Below are 16,842 nucleotides of genomic sequence, written 5' to 3' on the forward strand. Positions count from 1 at the left end.
TTGATGTATTATCATAATAAACCATTGTTCTACTACAGATACTTTGAAGTCTTGTAGTAGACACCTAAGCGAAACAATTTTTGTTGCCACCGTATCCAATGTCTATATTCAGCTTCAATGGAAGAGTGGATGCTCTTAAGAAATTAGAGTGGTTCTTAGAAATACACTATCCAAAAGTGGACTTCTGATCTATTGAATCACTCGCCCAATTCGAATTTGTATAGGCTGTTAATTTTGGAGGTCTTCTTCTTATAGGTAGACCCATAATATTGGTGCCTTTTATGTATTGTAAAAATCTTTTCAGTAGCTGGAAGCTGTTCGGGGTTGTATTATGCATAGACTTGTGTAATACTCACAACTTCTATATATGAAAATCAATCACAATATTCATGCTTGTACTTTATTCATAGATGCTTCAATATGTCCACTGAGATGAATTTTTATGTTATTTGTACTTTAAGTCATTTCAAAATATTTGATTAATAAATAATTAATAAATACTTGAATATATATATAAAGTTAGATTTGACTTATAAAATTTGAATAATTTTTATGACTTGTTATAAACTCCATTTACAGATTGTCTTCACTAAAATATTGAAAATAATGAATATTAATTACTATAATTTTTTCATATTTTTATGATAATTATAAATATAAAAATATAAGTTTAATTGTACAATTACAATTTCTTAAGAAATGTACATGTGTGGACATATATTTATTTTTAGAATCATTTGACATTTACTTTCAAACCGTTTTCACAAGAATATCCTAGACGTGATAATTTATCTTATGAATACTTTTTACATAATTTTTATAGTTCTGAGCAATATAAACTTTGCAATTGAAGCCAAACAAATTGGATAATTACGCATGTCTTTGACACTTTTTTTAATATAAAATCCATGAACATACATTTCTCCATAATCTTCCCATGCATTTTACTTTTCCCAGACCTTGAAAAGAAGGAAAGAAAATAAGGGAGAAAGTGAACGAGTGAGAAACAGAAGCACGTTTATTGAGGTCACATCTCAACTTTCATATTAAGAGACAGTTAGAAAATATCTTCATATTTTGGAAACTTTCACTATATAACTTTTAATAGGTTATTGCTCTAGCTATTCTGCACATTTTGACATTTGCATATTGAATTTTCACTGGATATTTCTTTTGTTTGAGGTAAAAATCCTAATTTGAGTTATATAGAATTTCATAAAAATATAATTAAAATTAAATATATTATTAAATACTGACACAAAGATGATTACATACATGTTTAATATGCAAATTTCTATTTTGATTGGTGCATCTAGTTTGGTCATATTATTGCATATTGCGGATCTCTCTATTTTATTTTACATGCATCCTTTATGTATACATTGTGATGTTGAGTATAATATAACTGTTTGAAATGTTATGATATTGTGAAATATGTGCATGCAAGAAAAAATGACTATAATGATTCAAATTAGCGTAGATATGATACCCTGTGCACATGGGTGGGCCGAATAGTTTTACTTTAAATGGGTTAGTGTTGTACACTCGATACATGTTGGAGGTTATAAATGATGAATATGATATGATATGAGTGTCGACGGGCTGGATGTCACGACTTTTGTGTGCTATGCCACAAGATTGATTGTTCTGTTAATTTTTATTGTTATGATATATTATGATACTATACATGTTTCACCATAATTGGTACAGGAAAAACATCACATATGATTAACTAGATCACTTAACTTGTATAATATATATGAATGATATTTGTGTTTGATTATATGCATTTTATACATTGCTACTGTTTTGATTTGATATCATATTGTATGTACATATTTTATATATATATATATATATATATATATATATTCAGTGACTTACATGCTTACTTGTTTAGCATGATAGGATTATGATGCAATCATGCATATTATTCTATTTCCGTGAATTGATTTTAGTTATAGGTTACGTGTAACTTACTAAGTTGTTTGCTTACTCTGGTTGCTTTTACATATTTTCAGGGATGGGTAAGGATCCAGTGGAGTGAACTGTTAGTAATTGCTGATAAATTTATATTTTATATATGTTTTTTGTGATCATGATATTTCTGTATATTTTGTTGAGATTATTAGACAATCTTGATGAATGTATATAAATATTTTGGATGTAAATAGTTTTGATGTATATAAGAAAAATGTGATGATTATGATCATTTCCTTTATTTTTATACTATTTTTGATGACTTAGTGGCCTAGTGTAATGAAAATAGAAGATCAAAAGAAATTACTTCAAAATATATATTGGGCTAATTAATTTGTTGCGCACTCGACATGATATAATCTATTACTATGTATGAGTTATATCAAGTCGAATCGTGACAACTAGCTTACTGGATTAAGTGCATAAGTTAAATCTAGAGTGATCGTTAGATAATATAGTTATGACAGAGTGAAGGATCTCGAAATGGTTGTTAATCAATATTCATGAGAGAATGCTTTTGAGCTATGGGATTGCTAACACATTTCTGATCCAACATTCTTGAAGTAGTTAAGATATTTTTAGCATTTGTTGCTTTGACTTAAGTGTAAGCTTGAAGTGGTTTGTGTGACATATATGCCAATTGTACCCAATTTTTTTTAGTTTGAAATTGTTGTTGTAAATTTTTTATGAGTTCATGAAGCTGTTTAGCATTGTTTCTTATTATCAATATGTCATCTTCATAGATTAATGTGCAGATTTGTATGTTGTTTTTGTAAGTAGCAGAATAATAATGGATCTCATGTGTTAGGTTGAAATTGTAGTTGCTGAAGATAATCAGTGACTGTATTATATCATAGCTTAGGCGTTTGTTTCAGGTCATATATTGCTTTCTTTAGCTCACAATTATTGTTAGGAAACATGATATCTATAAATTATTTGATCCAAAATTTGGTTGATTCCTATAATATGTAGAATTGTAGTTGTCGTTCTTGAATTTCCCATGCCGTGTATTAGCTATTACATATGTGTTGAGAGATTATTGTGTCTCCTTGAAGCCTCACTAGCCAAATTAATCTGTTATATGCATAGTAATGTACATAAATCATCAAGTCCAATTTGTTTTAGATTAATTCTTAAGGAAGCCTTGAAAACATGACAACTTGAATGTAATCCATTAATAACATACAAGACAGCATACAAGATTAATTCAAATATAACACCAGTGACAACAAGTGTATCAACTTAAATTTGTTATAATATAAGTATTGTTGCCTTGTTTTGTCTCCCTTGGACATATTATGCAATACATTCTTCAATTGAAGAGTGTGAGGCCTATTTCAAGACTGAAGTTTGCGTTTAATTACACACCATACTTCAAAGCATGATTCAAGATTTAGTATGTGAGGAAGAATAGAGAGATATATATCATAATATGATGCAATAACAAGATTATGATCAATCAAGATGCATCTGGCATGATCTAGATTCAAATATTCAATGCTCATGGAATTAAGAATGTATGGATTTGGAAAAAAAAACAAAATCCATCGAGAAAGCCATCAAATTCGTTGGCACGAAATAGCTTGATTATTTGAGCTTTCCAGGTATGATGATTTTCAGCTGTAAGAGGTGCATGATAATACCTTTGATGTTTGCCATGAAAAACTATAACTGATTTGGGATGTAATTATTATTTGAAAGCGCCATAGTAGGAGTTGGCATTGCTACATTCGTAGAGGAATTGGAAAGAAACTAATGATGATTGATGAGGATGGGGAAGATTGTCAAGTTAATCTTTAAATTTTACTAGAAAACACGGCAAATACTTCTTTTTTGAAGGATCTTTGAATTCTTAATCACTTTTAGTGCTCTGATACCATGATAAAATTAAGAATTCTATCAATTATGATTATCTAAAGTAGAAAGAAAAAAGAATAGATAAATGTAGATTGAAAAATAATATGTTCCATTGACATGCTCGCTATATAACAACCATTCCTATTTGTAGGAAAAAAAATAAACTACAAGAGATAAAGCAACCAGGGGTATTATAACATAAATACTAGAATTCTTGATATCGTTTCTTTCGGTTTCATTTACTTAATAGTTGCAGCAGTCAAAATAGGTTATATAAGTTGTAGTTGACGGCGATAACAACGGTAACTGATCACAAAAGCTATAATTGGAGACTATAACAATCGTAGTTGGTTATAGAAGTCATAATTGACTGCATAAGTTGGATCATCGACAACTGCCAAGATTTCAAGAATTTAGCTTTAGAAGTCAACTCATTTTTCTCTTCTCCTCTTCGCCCTTCAAGTGACAAATAGAGGTTTATTTATAGTTTTTTAGGAGGTCGTTTTGGTAAACAAAGTCAGGATCTCAAAACACTCTATTGAATGGTTCACCTTGAATCTTAATTAAAGGTATTTTTTTTTCAACATTTAAGTGCCTAAATGACCTCAGAATTAGATGATCTTTGAACTGCTCAATTTGGCTATAGGCAAGTCAAATTTAAATATTTTCTAATCTTTCAATTGATGCATCAAAATTTTTTATTATATTTTAAGTGTTTAATCTGAGCACTCATTTAGAATTAAATTGCATTACTATCAGTCTCATTGGATTCGTCTTTTCGAGACACTCAACTTTATTTTAAACTCTCTAAAATTGGGGCACATATAATCTTGAATTTGAATTTCTTGTTCTAAATGTCTCGATACTCATGCCCGATTATAAATATTTGATGATTCATGTAATAGATCTCTAAACTTTGAGATATATTTTAAGATAAGTGTAATGTATAGATAAGCATAACTTCACCGAGCTTTAAACATATTAGAGCTTTTAGGCTCCAACCGGCTTATTTAATCAAAATATTTGGTTTAATTTTTGTTTTCATTTACTCATTTCCAACTCATTCATTATAACATTCTGAATCCTGTAAAACTTTATTTAACAAAAAGATTAATAAACCGTCATAATATAAGATATAAATAATACATTTCAATGTTGTATGTGCTTTTAAATTAATTTCTATATTCATTTGTAGTGCATATCATTTTGATAGGTAAAATATTATGAAATGTATTTACTATTTAATATATATAAATATACTTAGTAAACCTGAATGTATAAGCTGGAGTAGCTCAGTTGGTTAGAGCGTGTGGCTGTTAACCACAAGGTCGGAGGTTCAAGCCCTCCCTCTAGCGAATCTCTTACTTTTTATCTTTTGCTGCAGCTTGGCACGTGCAACTCAAATTAGAAAATAGAATGCTTTACTAATTTATTTTTTGTTCTGAAGCTTTTCAATTATTTGATTTTTATTTTATTTTATTATATACATATATATATATATATATATATATGAGTGGTGGTAGAAATGATGATAATATTTATCTTTAAAAAATTTAAATATCTTGAAATTATCATTAACCAAAAATATTTTCAAATAATTCCAAACAAAGGTTTAGCTACGATTTGGAATCATATTTATGTTTTATTTTTTATCTTATTTTATTCATGCTCTGACATAAAACAATAATAATAAAAAAAGACTATTTGATTTAAAGTATATTCAAAATATGTTAGTATATTTTTAAAAATAAAAAAGAAAAAAAATCCCTAATCACCCTCAATAAATCCTAATACATCATTGTTATTATTGGCCACATTGTAATACTCTTAAATCATAAAACTAGTGCTTAGGCTTGTCGGAGAGCACGAGATTATGAGTTGAAGACCATGTGCTCAAGCTCAAACTCAATAGATTTTAGTAAAAGATCTTGAGCTCAATCTTATCGAGGCCCAACTTGTTTACTCTCAAGCTAGCTTGACTAGCCATATTTTGGTTATGTTAATGCCTTCTCTGGTGAGTGACAATGAATGTATTCTTCTCATCAGTCATCAATCAATTAGATGGTTTATCCACTGAGCTAACGTGAGAATTTCATTAAATCTTACGAGCCTTTGGTTCCTACACAAGCTAATCATTTGAGCTTGGGCTGAAAGATTTGTTATGGCTGAGTGATTAATTAACGTCTTATCATTGCACGAAAATTCATCACACAATTAGATAATATAAACAATAGATAGAGACAACATAATTTTTTATATTGAAAAACTGAACGGGAAAAAAACACTTGGTCTTGTACAGTTGAAATAATTCATTATGAGTTGATGATTAAACGTTCAAACTCTTGTCTCACATGGGGGAAAATATTCACACACTTCTTTGAAGTACAATATTCATATGCTGAAGTTATCGTTGCGCATCGGTCGGAAGAAGTTGCAGTTGGGAGTAATTATCAGAACCCCATCAGTATATCATCTTTGAGGCGTGTTATTGCACCATGCTCAGGACGATGCGCTACACCTTAGGATGCTCCGTTGCTTTGTGATGTTGGTTGTTACATCGTACAATGTTTTGTTACTTTTCCGCATAAGTCTGATTCTGCACAGGATTTCACTGCAAGCTAGGCGCAGTCGATGGTGGTCAACGACGACTGACAAGTGATGGTCAATATTGGTCGAAGACTGTAGGAGTGAGAAGCCATCCCCAGATCTTTGGTGTAATCGAATCTCATTCAAACTCCATAAAACCTGACACTTTTTTTGGGGCAAATATTTATAAAACAATCATCTTCCTGCATTCTTTTTTTTTTCAATTTCTCATCAGTTATCAATCAATAAGCTATACAAAATAAAAGTAATTCACCAGACTTACTTTTTAAGCTGAATTTCGTAGTCTGGTCTTTCAATCCTCAATCTTCTCCGCCGTCTCTCCGTTGCCTCTCCGCCGAGCATCAATCGCCGGAGAGCAACTTCCAATTGCAGAAGGCGGCGAACGTCTTAATGAAGTCAGCAGGTGGTCAAAACCCTAATGACACGCTGGATCTTGCTTTTCAGATATCAAATGTGCTTGATTGTGGGCTCGATCGCCACACTCTCTCGCTTATCATCGCTCTTCTAGACCGTGGAATCAACCCCGAGCCTCTCTCCGCCCTCATTCGTGAGCTCTCCTCATCTGCTTCCCAATCCCAGACCTCCAACTCTTCTTCGGCTGCGAAACCCTAGAGTGTGGTTTGTTCCTCTTTTTCGCTTTATGAGCTTGTCTTAATGAATCAAAAAAGTTGAATGTTGGGATTTTTGTGAGAAATTTGTGTTTTTTTTTTCCCGCGGTTGTGATGATGTTTTTATTGCTTTGGTTATTTGTGCCGTGTGTAAACTGTTTTCATTCTACTGGAATCCCTTTTGTTATTAATATCGGATGGCAGCTGTTTGATTCACTGACACCGCTAAATCACCATTTTATTAATGAATTTTAGATCTCATTTTGATGATCATGTCAAAATCTAAGGACATCTAGATGTTAGGCTCTTTGATGACTAAAATAAATGACGATTTAAAAAGATCATAATCATAGTTAATCTTTTAGATAACTTCACGTTGTTCAAGTGAGATAATATTTTGGACCAAATACACCAAATAAATCGCATTTGATAGTTTGCGATATTATGTAGATTACTTGATTGTCTACATAACATTGAACCAAACAACATCTTCCTTTTCACTCATTTCACACGTGACATTCAAAATACTTATATTTGAATGCCTTTTAGACTTTATAAATTGCTGGTAATTTACTAAATACTAACTAATGTTACCTCTGCAATGCAAAGGTGCTGTTTCCACGGATCAAATTCTTGAACTCTATACCACTTTTAAGCTATTAGCATAATGAGTTAACAAGAACATTTTAGTAATGATTGTTTTAGTTGAAAGAATCTAAAAAAATGTTATGATATATCTTTATTTTTCAATCAATATTCATGCTCTTTATATGAGTTGTAGCTTTGTCCGACTTCAAATTCATATTCATCTTTGTTGAGTTTTTTGGATGAGACAAGTCTTTTTGCTTAATTTCTATCTAAGGTTTCATTTGATTTAATCCTTTTTTTATTCTTATTTCCAAACTTTGTTGAGTATGCATCTTATTAGTGCATCTTCAATCCTGTGTTGTGCATGCCAAGACCACTAAAGTCACTTTTCATTTCTTATCTTCTATAAATGTTACTCCCACCGTTTCCTCTGGAAGAATGTTCTCTTAATCAATCCCTCTTGATTGTGCTGCACTTTTGTATCAATAATTTCATTTTTGGCACACACGCAACTTGTTTGCAGACAACTTATTTTCTGGTAAGCACTCAATTCCACAATACAAAACTAATTTAATTGCAATTTTATAAATTTTTTTCTTTAATATCCAAGATGTTATGTTATTATTTATTACTCTTAAAGAACTTTCTTATTATAATCTCATAACCTTATTCTATATACCCATTCTTTTATTTAATAGATGAAAAATACTTAATCACTTGATTTGTTAGTAAATCACGTATTAGTTTGTAGAACAATGACCAAACTTGTATATTTAATGTTCAATGCTTTGATTTTTTAATTCTAATATCTTCAAAACATCTTCTCAACTATTCTAACTATTCGTTTATTATTTTTTTTGAAAATCTTACTGATTAAAATAATGTAATATACATAAGTGTATACACCAGGATATCTATATTTAAATAATTCTTGTATATTTCTTAATAACCATTATCAAATGATACATGTCAATACAACAAATAATTAAGATAGAATTTTGATAAAATTATCCTTATTGAGAACGCTGTCACTGTAGAACAACTACTATTAGTACTAAAGGTTTCATCGTACATGTATTTTACTAATTTCAGCATAGAGATGACATGCATATTTTTTTTTAATGCAGATAAAATTAATTGTCATAGTAATCAATCATATACATTCTCATGATCAATAAAAATCATATGAAAATCATTTTTTGGTGCTTTATAGGTTTCCATTATTTTCATTGGCTAAAAAATTTCATCCATGGTGGGTCTTTTGAGAATAAAATCAGATTGATTCTTCTATATCAATGTAATTTTTGTGTATAAATTAATTTGTAACTACCCTCAACATTATTATATATAGAGCGGTTAAAATAAAGTATTTTAAGATTTATAGGTACCTCAAGCATCATTTTACTGCAAATGACGTTTTTTTATCTACTTTTACATCTTTCTTTGTAAGGGCCAGGACTAGAACCAACCTCTATTTTTAGAGTGGGCGATTTTTTTTTTCTTATAATTCATCTCATCAAATTAAGAAAAATTAATGAAAATAGTATTATAATTATATAAATAACATAATATTGCAAAAAAAATGCGTTTTAATAACTAAATTTTAATTTACAAATTAATGTACAAAAAATATAAATAAATAATAAAACATTAAGGCAAAGAGCAAGTATCAAAAAAGAATTATACATTTAGAAATAGATCATTCTGTGGAAGAGCATATCACAAACTTATTTTTCCAAAAAATACTTTAATATTATAAGATAATAAATCATTTAAAAAATAAGAAACAATGCCAAAAAGATGCCACATAATTCTATCACCGAAATCCACTCTGCATCATCGCACACCCTTCTCCTTTTCATATGTGGGCGGAATCAAAATCAATTAAGACATATTAAAAACCATATTAAACACCCAACCATTAACACCTTCGCACCCAACACTAGTAAAGCGCACCCACCACAAGTAAAGCGTGCCTATAGTAACCCACCGAAAATCAAAAAGTTAAAAACAAACTAAGCTATCTGGATCCTTGTCGCCTCCCACTTCCATTTCATTCCACACCTCCACTCAACCGATACAATAATTTTACATTGCCACATATACTACAACTCTCTTGACAAGCGCCGTGGGCCCGTGAGTAAAAAGCCAACAGTTAAGTTCACTATTTTTAGATTTATTTCTTGCTGGGATAGCAACCAACTTAATGTTATTGATATGCAGACAATAAGGAACATCAATGCTATGATTTTTTATTTTCATGCTATAATCTGTGGACAACAAGTGCAGTATAATATCAGGGCTATCCTATAGAATTAAACACTGTAAAAACAATTTTGTTCTTGTGGCGAGAACCTGCTACATTCAATATTATGCTACAGGACCTGGTGATGCATGGAAAACAAAGTGAATAGAGAGAATATATGAAAGGATTTTGGGATATGTTGATTGAATTTTATTCTAAGACTCTAAGCTTAGTTGTAGGCAAAATTTATGTAAAAACAAACTTTATCCGTCTTTAGTTGACTCCACAATTGGTGGACATGAATTCATAAACACACTTCATAATGTAAGCAGTGTATCTATAATATCAATTTATGTAAGTTTTAGTTTCAGGATATTTAATCTAGAATAAAAAAAAGTCTAAATGATTAAAAATTCATTGTTATCCTACTTCAATTTTTTTTTTTCCGTGGTTTAAATTTTTTTTTGAAACCTACGCCTCGAAACTCGTTTCCTTTTGAGCCGTTAGGAAAAGATTTAAAGTATGCATTTTTCTTTGTTCTCTTAAAGCCCACATCTCATTGATGGAGGCGGGGGTTTTGAATCTTAACATCTCGAAATCCTCTACAGCATGGGTTTCAAATTGCATATGTTTACATGGTCTATTTGATTTTGTTATGGGGTTTTAAAAATATTTTAATTTGGTTTTTAATAGAAATATTTAGGCTATTGAACTTTGGGCTTTGAAATAATAAATTTTTTTGCCGAATAAAAATCAATAAAAAGCACGATAAAAAAAAAAAAAACATAATTTCTTCATCTTGAGAGTGTTTGCTGTTAGCCACACTCACGAGTGCATCCTTCTGCAGCCAGTCACCAGTTCAATTCTTATTGAGATCAGTCCTTTAGTCCTTACATTTTTTTTTCCTTTTATCTTTTCCATTTTCTCTCTTCTCAAATTTTTTTTCATTTCAATATTGCAAAAACTCCTTATTTTCCTTTATTTCTTGTTAGCCTTTATTCTTCTTTACAAGAATTAATTTTATTCATGGTCATAGGCTTCAGCTAACCTTTTTTCTCTTAAAATTCCTTTCTTTTTTGTGGTTTTTGGAATCAATTTTATTCTTACAAATTAGCGGTTTTGTTTGTCTTTTTAATCAATATTATGTTGTAGAATATGGATAACTAGAAACATTTGTTTTTAATCTTCACCAGGCTTGTAAGACTTCTACTACAATGATAAAAGTTGGTGTTAGGAGAAAAAATATATTGCTTGGAAATATAGAATCAGGTTGGATTAGATGTTGAGAAGCCATTCTTCTTTACAAGAATTAATTTTATTTATAGTCATAGGCTTCAGCTAACCTTTTTTCTTTTCAAATTCCTTTCTTTTTCCTGGTTTTTGGAATCAATTTTATTCTTACAAATTAGCGGTTTTGTTTGTCTTTTTAATCAATATAATGTTGTAGAATATGAATAACTAGAAACAATTTTTTTAAATCTTCACCAGGTTTGTAAGACTTCTACTACAATGATAAAAGTTGGTGTTAGGAGAAAAAATATATTGCTTGGAAATATAGAATCAGGTTGGATTAAATGTTGAGAAGCCAGATAAAGGCTCTATGCATCTCACATATAGCAAAAAAATTGTCATAGGTGCTATAAGACTAAAGGAGCACCTTGTTCAAATTCATAAGAATGTGGAACTGTATTAAATATATTATATATATTAATTAATGTTTCTTCTTTTGAGTGTATTTATTATGATAATTTTGATGCAGGAAAGAAGTCATCAATAGTGCTAGATGAGAAAGAAGAAGAATTAAGTGAATCACATGAGGGTGATGGGGACGGTGATAGAGTTATTTGATATCAAGTTGATTTTTTAAACAATCCTGCTAGTGATGATGATGATGATGATGTGAATTTTTTGGGCTTAAAATATTTGACATAGGACTTTAAAATACTTCATTTAGAATCTAGTTCTATTCTAGGTTACTATTTTTTTTAATCTTGAAACTCTTATTCTATCATTCAAGTTATTTTTTATTTTGTGTTTTTTGTAAAATAATGTCATGTTTTTTTGATAAATTTTATAAGTTATTTAAACTTTCATAATTTTTTTTTAACTTTATTGTGTTTTTAATTTGAATCCTATGCTTCTTTTCAATTTGAATCCCACATTTCTATTCAATTGAGGAAATCTCCTCTATTCATTTTATACTTTTTTAAAAACTTATTTTGATCCAACTGCCCACATTTTTACCTGCTGATCTTTACTAAACCTTTGATTGATGATCCATTTTCGCCGATGAACTCTTAACGTATCCTTTTTGATATCAATGGTTTGATACAAGAATTATTATTTTCGAAAATTTATATAGAGAAATTAAACCATTTATACTTCAATGAACACAATCTACCTGACCTATTAATGATTGAATCTCCAAATTGTGATGAAAACTTTTTCTTATCGACTTTAACGAAGCAGACTGCCAGATTAATTATTCCCCTTCCTTGTATATAATGTCCAAATCAGGTATCATCTGCGATATTTTCAGTATATGACATATGAGTTTAATTCTCATATAACTATCATCGCCTCGAGCATTCCCCTCTATGTTTAGGATTGATTGGAATCAAATGATTTTACTTTTTTTATTTGATATCTTCTTATCTTTAAATTTGTATATGAAATTACTCTATTATTATCCATAATATTACAAAGCTTGATACATATCTCACATGAACTCAGAATTTTGTATTTATGTATATCTAATAGCTCACTTTTCTTTATTATTTTTAATCAATCTATAGTATACTTTATTAGTCTCTTCATTGTGATCTTCCTCCTTTAGACTCTTTTTAATAGTTTTTAGAGATAATATTATTATTTTTGTCCTTATATTTGTGTAAAGTTTTATTATTATCATTATTAATGTATCGAACTTAATTGAAGTCTCTATACCTCTTGCTTTGATCTTCATCTTCTTTGTAAATGACTAGTTTCTTTATAATCATTGCAAGTTTCATGAACGTTTAATCACTTTTTTGCCACTCTTTAAAAGCATCTTTTTTTTCTTCTCTTTATAATGTTTCTTACCCCATCATCTAAACCTTCAAGCCTCCTATGTATATATATGTTGTATTTCTAGAATTTCCTAAAACTTCCACAATAGTATTTTTTTAATGCCCTCTTGTAACTACCTATCTTGGAAGATTAATGATTTTCTGCTCTAAAATGTGGTAAATGCTCAAATTACTTCTAAAATGTTGTTCTCCAAAAGAGACATTATGCTGTTTGCTGTTAATATGAAGAGCACCAAGAGCACCAAAAAAAAAAAAATACTGAATTATTGAGGGAGTGGATGGTCATGACAAAAAAGAAGACAAGAAAAGGAAAAGGAATTAGCTTCAATTGAATTCTAATCTTCAAGGTTCATGACCAAGCTAATCTTTTAGAAAGTGGATTGGTCTTCCTGTTAGAATTTCTTAATAAGGGGTGGATTAAGCTTTGATCAATGCATGTCTCTAATTATATGGTGTCCATATTTCTATTAAACATTCAAAATAAATATTTCCATCGTCATTAATTGTCTGTCCATTCAGCATTTGTACTTCCTTTTCCAAAGGGATTAAATTTTGTAAGAGTGTTTAGCTTGTCAGGTTAAAACATGGACTTTGAAAATCATATTTGTTCCGCTGTTTTATTTATTCCATTCATATTTGATTGGAGTAAATCTTTCGAACTTGGTGATTTTATTCTTCGGCATGCTCTTCAATTTTGTTGTTCGTGAACATTGTGTTAACATCACATCCATGGTGCCTTTATGCTATACTTTGCAATGTGAATGTGAATCTCTTCTACTTGAGGAAGGCATATTATTCTGTAGCCATGTGCTATTTTTTGAGTGCTGGACCAATTTTGGCTAAAACTGGAATGGTTGATTCGAGGAACCTAAGTGCTTAAAGGTAATAATCTATTCTTGAGGGGTTATTTGAATCTTTGTTTAGAAAAGATAGCCAGGCAGCACAATTCGCTTGGAGTGGCAAGAAATGTATACCTGTTGATGATTTGTTCAATCATTTCTCCCGATTTCAAGGCTTGGGATTTGCTTGATTTTATAAGTAGTGTATAACGATTAAATTACCATTTTGCATTTTTATATTTTCTCTTTGATTTTAGGAGGCATATAACTGATTTGTAAATTAACTTATACTTCCATGTTAGAATATGACAATTTTTTTTTTCTAAAAATACTAGTAAAGCAACAAAAATAGCATAGCCAGGTTAAACAAATTCCTATTGCAGCCATACCAGAATCTCAACTATTTACAAAATTAGCCCCCTTATACCATTGTGGATTAGTATTTAAAATTTACAATTCCCATCCTTTTGTTAAATTTCTAATCGTTTGATCTGCAGAAGCACATATTAATGCAAGAATTCCTTTTTAACTTTATCTTTCAGATTTGTAACTATTTGTGATTTCGGCAACTGGCATGTATTTCTCTCTGTGACATAAACTGTTTGTGAAAAAACAAGAAGCAAATGCCAGGGAATCTATTCCTTGTTCAAGATGCAGTTGTAGTGAAGGGCAGTGGATTCCGGTTCTTAATGCATCTATTAATTAGGCAGAAGTGGGCCAATTTATTTCTAGATAACTTGTTTGGTTAGTAAGCATAAAACATGTTAGCCTTTGATTCTGTGGAATTTGTTCCACTTCTCTGATAATGTCCTAAATTCTTCTTCATCTGTGGAATTGATCTCATGCCTTTTCTCTTCTGGTTAGTTGGCGTGATGGCTTTTTGAGCTTATGTATATTTGATGCGTTTGGGTTTATATTTTATCAAATTCCTATTATTTTTTCGAAAACTGTATTGGACCGGTTGGCTCGACCGATTACATAACATTCAATCGGTTTGGTTCAAGCTTAGAACCGCTTTTGCATAGAACAGGGGCTGGACTGGTGAACCTGACTGGTTGATTTTGATCCGATGATTTTAAATAAGATATTTAAATTAAAAAAAATGATAGTTTTATTTTTTTTATTTAACACATTATTTAAAATATTTAAAAGTATCATCTTAAATTAAAATGTTATTTTTTGAATCGATAAATTTAATATTAATGTATTATCATTTTATTATTTAAATTATATAAAACAATTAAATATTTATCATATCATCGGGTTCAACCGTCAATTTAATCCTTGTTGAACCACAAAACCATAAACCGTCTTTCAATTCAATGTTCGTTCTGGCTTTAATGGTGGTATATGGCTTTTAACAAAATGGGATAGTTCTTGCTGTTGTTTGATGGTTCACTTGTGGTATATTTGGGGCAGTTTTTTATCTACCATGCGTTCCAATCCATAAATACATTTGCATTTTGGCTATTATTTTTTTCGTGGTTTTTTTGGGCAGGGCGAGTGTTCGGACAAGAATCTGCCAAAATGTGGTGAAAGCTGTAAGAAAATTGTTGTATAATTTTTTTAATAAGCTATTTGTAATGTTTGTAATAGCTTTTAAAAATATCATTTTTCTTATGATAATTTTAATCATATTTACAAAAAAAGAAAAAAAAAAAGTAGCTTCCTCAAAGGGACTCTTAGATAACAATTCATTTGTATCTTTGTTTGGAGTAAATTAAATGAGAGTTCCTATAAAATAGGAGGTTTGCTAATATATACTTATACTTACCTTATTAATTAATCTTGAAAACATCATTTGCTGGAACAGAGACAATTATATGTTTAATATGCTAAGTAATGGGCCACGGGCTCACATTCATCAATCAAAAAGAAGTAATTTTGACACATTTTAGGGGTGGAGTCATAACTAGAAAAATATAACCAGTAGAAGTTATATGCTATTTGACAAATATGCAAAAATAAAATATGTTGCATGTCTAGTCAGTGCTCATCGGCATGCTTTTATTATTATTGAATGTTTATTCTTAAAGAGGGGAATGTTAGGCTGATTCCATTAGGCTGGAATCCACCAGGGAACCAAGAATCAAATATAAATTTGCAGGAATGGCCCCCACCGGCAAAATATGCAAAATGCTATTCTGCAAAACCGGTGAACTTATTCCATGCAAATCTGGTGTTTGATTCCGTGGGTATCGTAGCTATTAGTGCCAACTCCACTATAATCACAAAGCTAATAGTCGATTACGTAATTAAACCCATTTAATTTAGCAGACCATCACTGTCATTATCCGCAGCTTCATCTCATGTATTTTGGCTCCATTTCATCTTGTTCTTATTATTTAAGTTCGGGTCATTTACATATATACCACACATTTTTTATGTATTTATATATTTAACATCTGAACTTTTTTATATTTGTATGCATAAAAAACAAATTTTTAACATCACCAAACTATTATTTACTTTCTTTTTTATAGGAGCATTTATGTATATAGAGCCTAATTCTTATGTAACAGCTAAAACAGCTAAACTTTGATTTTTACATTTATACCACCGAAATATTTCATATCACATAAATAATACCATTTAAACTTTTAAACAGTGAAATACACCTTTTCATGCATAGGTAAGGGGGCATATATATAAAAATTGAAGATTAGGTGTTAGATATGTAAATACATTATTATTGAGTGATGTGCTCGTAAATCTTCCATTTTTAGTGAATATATGCACTTACATGTTATTGTACGAAATATTAAATCATTTAAAATAATTATATATATATATATATATATAATATATAAGTTATATAATTAATATAATATATTATTTATATATATTAATATTAGGGAAGTCAAACTGGCTCGTCGTTCGCGAACAACTCGTGTTCGGCTCATTCGTTAAGAAACGAACACGAACAGTGACTTCATGAACAATTTCGAACACGAGCTTAATTCAAACGAATCGAACACGAACACAAGCTCTGTTCGTTCGTGTTCGGTTCGTTTACACCCCTAATCACACCCAAATGACATTATCTTAAT

The 16,842-nt window shown here is 30.0% G+C and overlaps 1 protein-coding gene and 1 non-coding gene across 2 annotated transcripts; both read left to right on the plus strand.

Moving 5' to 3' along the window:
* Positions 1–5,118: 5,118 nt before the first annotated feature.
* TRNAN-GUU lies at positions 5,119–5,192 on the plus strand. Its single transcript has one exon. It is a non-coding gene; the product is annotated as a tRNA-Asn (tRNA).
* A 647-nt stretch (positions 5,193–5,839) lies between these two features.
* Positions 5,840–14,617, plus strand: LOC110023602 (mitotic-spindle organizing protein 1-like). Its single transcript, XM_020723091.1, has 3 exons — positions 5,840–5,851; positions 6,715–7,062; positions 14,335–14,617. The coding sequence occupies exons 1-2, from the start codon at positions 5,840–5,842 to the stop codon at positions 7,054–7,056; spliced, it is 354 nt and encodes a 117-aa protein (XP_020578750.1). The 3' UTR covers positions 7,057–7,062; positions 14,335–14,617.
* The last annotated feature ends 2,225 nt before the right edge of the window (positions 14,618–16,842 follow it).

The sequence above is a fragment of the Phalaenopsis equestris genome, unplaced genomic scaffold, assembly GCF_001263595.1.
Source record: "Phalaenopsis equestris unplaced genomic scaffold, ASM126359v1 Scaffold000224, whole genome shotgun sequence".
Taxonomy (NCBI): Eukaryota; Viridiplantae; Streptophyta; class Magnoliopsida; order Asparagales; family Orchidaceae; genus Phalaenopsis; species Phalaenopsis equestris.